Source organism: Mchenga conophoros, linkage group LG1 (genome assembly GCF_057382185.1).
Source record: "Mchenga conophoros isolate Kocher_MC1m ecotype Shallow Benthic linkage group LG1, M_conophoros_male_GT1.1, whole genome shotgun sequence".
In the NCBI taxonomy this organism is placed as follows: Eukaryota; Metazoa; Chordata; class Actinopteri; order Cichliformes; family Cichlidae; genus Mchenga; species Mchenga conophoros.
The window spans coordinates 37892206-37897852 of NC_140526.1; the positions used below are offsets into that span (position 1 = coordinate 37892206).

The window sequence follows — 5647 nt, forward strand, 5'->3', positions numbered from 1 at the left end:
GTACACAGTTGAAACACTCCCCCTACTGTCAAAACGAGGAAGTAGACTTTCTGATACGTTAACAACACCTTTTAGCTTTGTGGTGGATTGTAAACTCTTCCAACAATCAGCGAGAGTTATTTTATCTCCACCGGAGCTCGTTTTGGTTCCTCGGTGCTTCTCTAACATAGTATCGCAGTAACAGCGACGACAGCTCGCTGCGTGGCGGTTTCCGGTGTCCGTCCGTCTGCTAGAGGATGGCGTCCGACTTCAACCGCATCCCTACCACCGCTGGTCCTCCGAGTCCAGAAAACACCGACGGTTTTCGACCAGAGGCCGAAGACGGCCGTGAAAAGCAATGCTAAGCAGCTCAAGTAAGTTATCGTGAATTCATTTTTTTCTGAATGCGATTTTTTTTCTTTGCAAACGTGCGAGACTCCGCTGCAGGAGGCGGATTTCCTCCCGCAGCTTCGGGGAGGCCTAGTTTGATATTGGTCCTGCATACAGTGAAGGTTCATATCAAATGTTAGACCAGTATAAACGCTATTGTGGCCTGTCATGAAGCGGCATTTTGAAGCCAAAAAATATAGCTTAAAGCCCGTGGTACTTGAGTCGCTTTTGCAATGTTTGACTTACGACACGATATGCAGTTTATGACCAAGAAATATGGGAAGTTAGAGTGGTTTTCTAGTGAAAGAAAACCGGTATTATTTGCTAAGGAAGTCCAGTTGTTTAGTGTCGTTAGCTGTTACTAGTGGTTAGCTGTTAGCTTTCGCAATTGACAAGCTAACGTCGGGTAGCAAGCTACTCCCTGGAACCGAGGGGAAAAAAAATAATGAAATACGTTGTAAGAAAGCGTTTATTTTCAGGACCAAGTAGACAAAACCTTGACTCGTAAACCACTTGCATTTAAAACATACCTGTAATTGGAAAAACTCGTCTGTTAATTTCCCGAGTTACGTTTCAGGAATTAGACCGAACCAAATAATTGTGGTTATGGTAATGCTCAAAGCTAGCTTAGCTGAGGGTTTTAGGGTTTTCTGGAGAAGTACATACATGCACTCTACATCTGCATTAGCTAACTAAATGTACGAAGTACTTTGACTTCTGTCTCTAGTATAAGTATGGGTCAAGTTTTAGGCCTCAAATTTGGGGTATTTTTCAGTTTTTCCTCACCACAGTCTAAACCTGAAATTCAGGCAGGTTTGTATTACTTTCTTGTAGCCAATAGTAAGTTTTGTAAATTGTTGTCGATATTGAGTGTTACATACTGTGGTAACTGCATGCTTTAATATTTTACACTCCCTTTTGTGTGTTCGCTGGCCAATCATACTTAAATCTATGTTCTTCTATCCAAACAGGTTTTCTCTCCTAGTCTCAGAGGACACGTGTAAACAGAGATACTGCACTGAGCTCTTGTCAGTAAGCTCATTTCCATTTTTGAAAACCACATCCACCATTCTCTCAGTTTGGGACTGAAATTCCCCTGTCATCTCCCGAGTGCTGAGCCCTTGCATGCGAAGTGGAAGATGACGGAGGCGTGGCAACAGCAACAGCATGCAGTGGCTCCACCCTCTGTTGTGCACACGCTTCCCCAAGGGACTGACAACCCTCTGGGTTGCGCTGTGTATGGAGTCGTCCTGCAGCCAGACACCTCCCTGCAGCAGCCCCAGCATGGCCAGCAGCATGCTGTTCAAGCTCAGCAGCCTTCGCTGCAGGTAGGGGGCGAGAGAGGGCACAAGTGCGGAGCCTGTGGCCACGACATATCTCACCTGGCCAACCCCCATGAGCACCAGTGTATGGTAACTCAAGACAGATCCTTCCAGTGCACGCAGTGCATGAAGATCTTCAGTCAGGCGACAGACCTTTTAGAGCATCAGTGTGTGCAGGTGGAACAGAAGCCTTTTGTGTGTGGTGTATGTAAGATGGGTTTCTCATTACTCACCTCCTTGGCTCAGCATCACAACTCACATGGCAACGGAAACAATCCAATGAAATGTTCCATCTGTGAGAAAACCTACCGGCCGGGTTCTGGGAACGCAACCCCCACCTCGTCAGCTGCCAACCCTCAGCAGCCCTCCACCGGGGAGACATCCGGTGGAGGCGCAGCAATCAGTGCCTCGTCTCCTCCTGCATTTGAGGCTTCTGCACCAGACAGGCCATATAAGTGCTCCGTGTGCCACAAGTCCTTTCGCCATTTGTCAGAGTTGACACGTCACGAAAGAATACACACTGGCGAAAAGCCATACAAATGTGACACGTGCGATAAAAGCTTCAGTCAGTCTTCACACCTGGCACACCACCAGCGTACGCACAGCTCAGAGAGACCATATAAATGTGCTGTATGCGAGAAGAGCTTTAAACACCGCTCCCACCTCGTGCGGCACATGTACGCTCATTCAGGCGAGCACCTTTTCAAGTGCAATTTGTGCGAGATGCACTTTAAGGAGTCATCCGAGCTTCTGCATCATCAATGCCAGCCAGAAGGCGAGAGGCCTTTCCGCTGTGGGTCATGTGGAAAGAGCTTTAAGCGGCCGTCTGACCTGCGACAACACGAGCGCACCCACTCTGAGGAGCGACCTTTCCAGTGCGAGGAGTGCCAGATGAGCTTCAAACAGCAGTATGCACTCGTTCGCCACCGTCGCACTCACAAGAACCCAGCTGACCGCCCTTTCAAGTGCAACCTCTGCGATAAGGGCTTTCTCCAGCCATCCCACCTGCTGTACCACCAGCAGGTTCATGGCATGGAAAGCCTCTTTAAGTGCGCCTCCTGCCAGAAGTCGTTCAGTCAGTCGGGAGAACTTTTGCGGCACAAATGCGGCGGCGAAGTGGAGAAACCCTACAAGTGCGATGTGTGCGGCAAAGGTTACAAAAAGAATTCAACGCTGCAGCGCCACCAGAACTCTCACTGCACAGAGAAGCCGCTAAAGTGCTCGCTATGCGACAAGCGTTTCGTGTCATCCTCAGAGTTCGTCCAGCACCGCTGTGACCCGACTCGAGAGAAGCCGCTCAAATGCCCCGACTGTGAAAAGCGCTTCAGGTATTCGTCCGAGTTGCAACGCCATCGCCGCGTTCACACGGGGGAGAAGCCCTTCAAATGCGCAAACTGCGACAAGAGCTTCAAGCAGCGTGAGCACCTGGCCAAGCACCAGAGTGTGCACTCGCGTGAGACGCAGTTTAAGTGCGTGTGGTGTGGCGAGCGTTTTGTTGACCTCACAGCCCTGCAGGAGCACACGGTCCAGCACACCGCAGAGGGCGAGAGTTTTCCTGAAGCTCCCTGCATCCCGTGAGCTGAGCTGCTGCCAAGCCCTGGGCAGGAAATGTGCCAGCCTCCACTTGCTCATTTGTATTTTAGAACATGCCCCCATTAACTATGAGTTTTAGCATCAGTAATGTTAAGACTTGATCAGTAATGTTAAGACTTGATTCATCCTCTGAGTAAAAGGTAAATCGCCAGAGGGGGTTAGGCTCCCTCTTCTCCTTTCCTTTTTTTTTTTTTTTTAATGCAAGAGAAAGATGTGTAATGTCAAACGTGGAAAGATCTTGATTTTGTTTAATACTGTGTGGAACCTTATCCTGTGGTTGCATGTGGTCGTCTGTTTTGTACCCGTTTGATTCTGTTAAGAAAGATGGCAGGAAAGTCCCGATAGTTGTTTCCAGTACATGTGTAGGCTCCTCTGCAATCCGTGTGCCTTCATTTTCTGTTGTTTGTTTTTTCTGTTTTCTTTTCGTTAATTTTTTTTTAAAATCAATCAATCATTTTGTGGTGTTTAATTTTATGTCCAGTATAGCGCAAAGAAAAGTCCTCCCTTCCAGCAGTTGGCTTGAGCTGCAGTATCTTTTCACATGCTAGGTCTTAGGTAGTATCATCTGTTTGTGCATGAATATTTATCACACTTTAATATCACTGTTGTATTATAGGTTTGATTTATTTAGAAAAACATCCAAGAAGAAGGAAAAAAATACAAGTGGATTGTGAAAATGTATAGCCAGTGTCCTATGAAATGTGTGTTGTTGCATCTTTGTATTAAAACAGATGACATGTAGGTAACTAACCTATACCTATTATGTCATACGAACACTTGACATGTGCAATAGAACATGCACAATGTAATATTTATGACTACTGATTAATGGCATAGTCTACTCTGTTATATTATAGATTGTGTGTATACGCTATGTAAACATTGAGAACTGTATAGTGCTTACGTTACCTGCTTTTCTATTTACTATGAATGAGCTTGCTGTATTTTGCAAGCACCTTAGTTCCATTTCCAGAAGGATGTTTAACCCAACAGGACTTCAAAGCATTATGTTGCTCACTTGCCACAAATTAGCTGCATTAGTTACTGTATGATAGATCTAACAAAAGTATTATTATTTTTATTGTTATTATTATTATTATTATTATTATTTTTTTTCAAGAATTGGCCTTGTAATGTTTTCATGGGATTGTAGCCTCCCCTTGGTCCAGATCAGATGTTCAGCAGATTAATATGACTAGCCTCAAAGTTGCCACTTATGTGTTGGTTTGTACCAGGGATAAAGTTTAAAAAAAAAGTGTGTGTACCTTTAGTTTACTGTGTGGATTTCTATATTCTGTACAATCTTTGCAGTATATTTAAAAGAAGGATTTGGGGGTTTAAAAGATCACAAACTGGGATTAGCAATGGGAAAGTGAGATGGATGGATTGTGTGCCATGGTTAAAAGATCCTGGTGAGTCTGCTTCACGCTGCAGTATGGGATTAGCAATTGTAATGGAGCACTGATTTACACATATGGATATCAAATATAGGCTCCTGTTCATACTGTATACAGACAATTAAAATAAACCACCCTTATGACAGTTAAAGTGTACAGTGTTTTCATCAGCTGTATTATCAGGAGAATGAATGGATGATGATGATGAACGTTAAAGAGGATAGACATCAGGGATGGTGTGACCTTTCAAGCCAACCATACATAAGGCAGGTTAACGTACATTCTACTTATAATCAGAATTAATTGAATAAATACGGCAGCGTTTGGCGTTTGAAAGGAGGTTAAGTGCTCAGAGTAGAAAAGCGCTATAAGAACCAGTCCATTTACCATAAAACTGAATCATAATATTCCAGCTCCAATGTAAACTGAATTTGCTTTGTACTGTCAAGTTTGCGTTGATGGGTGTACGTGGACATCGAGGTGAGTTTTTAGGGACAAAGGTGCAACTGTTACTAATTTATAATTGACCTGCTATTAAGACAGGAAAGCCTTTACAGTAGCTCACTGAAAAGAGATATATCCCATTACATTCCTCAGATTAAATATAAAAAAATAAAACACATGATATTCTGTCATTTTGTTTTTTATTGTTTATTTGCTGTTTATGTGTCTTGGCAGTCTTGTTCTTCCTCGTGTACTAACATAAATGTCCTGAAGTTGAATATGTTTAGAGTACACAAGCCAAACGCCAGGTTGTCTGTCAGTAGGGAAAGAATAACTGGGTATAAACAAATACACGGAGAACTCCATTTATATTTTTTAACCACTGAACAAATTGGGATATGAGGGTTTACATAAAATAGCTAATATTTACTAAACTTAGTTGAGCAGCGCATTCTTTTTAGGTATTGTAGGAATTGTAATTGTAGCTGTTTTTAATGTAATTTGGAAAATTCTGCAGTACAA

At 43.7% G+C, this 5647-nt stretch overlaps 1 protein-coding gene across 1 annotated transcript; it reads left to right on the plus strand.

Moving 5' to 3' along the window:
- On the plus strand, nt 1-4826 carry znf319a (zinc finger protein 319a). The gene is made up of 2 exons (XM_085277432.1): nt 1-353; nt 1341-4826. The coding sequence occupies exon 2, from the start codon at nt 1509-1511 to the stop codon at nt 3267-3269; it is 1761 nt and encodes a 586-aa protein (XP_085133558.1). The 5' UTR covers nt 1-353; nt 1341-1508; the 3' UTR covers nt 3270-4826.
- The last annotated feature ends 821 nt before the right edge of the window (nt 4827-5647 follow it).

Coding starts and splice junctions, on each gene's coding strand:
- znf319a (XM_085277432.1), top strand. CDS start 1,509: ATGACGGAGGCGTGGCAACAGCAACAGCATGCAGTGGCTCCACCCTCT.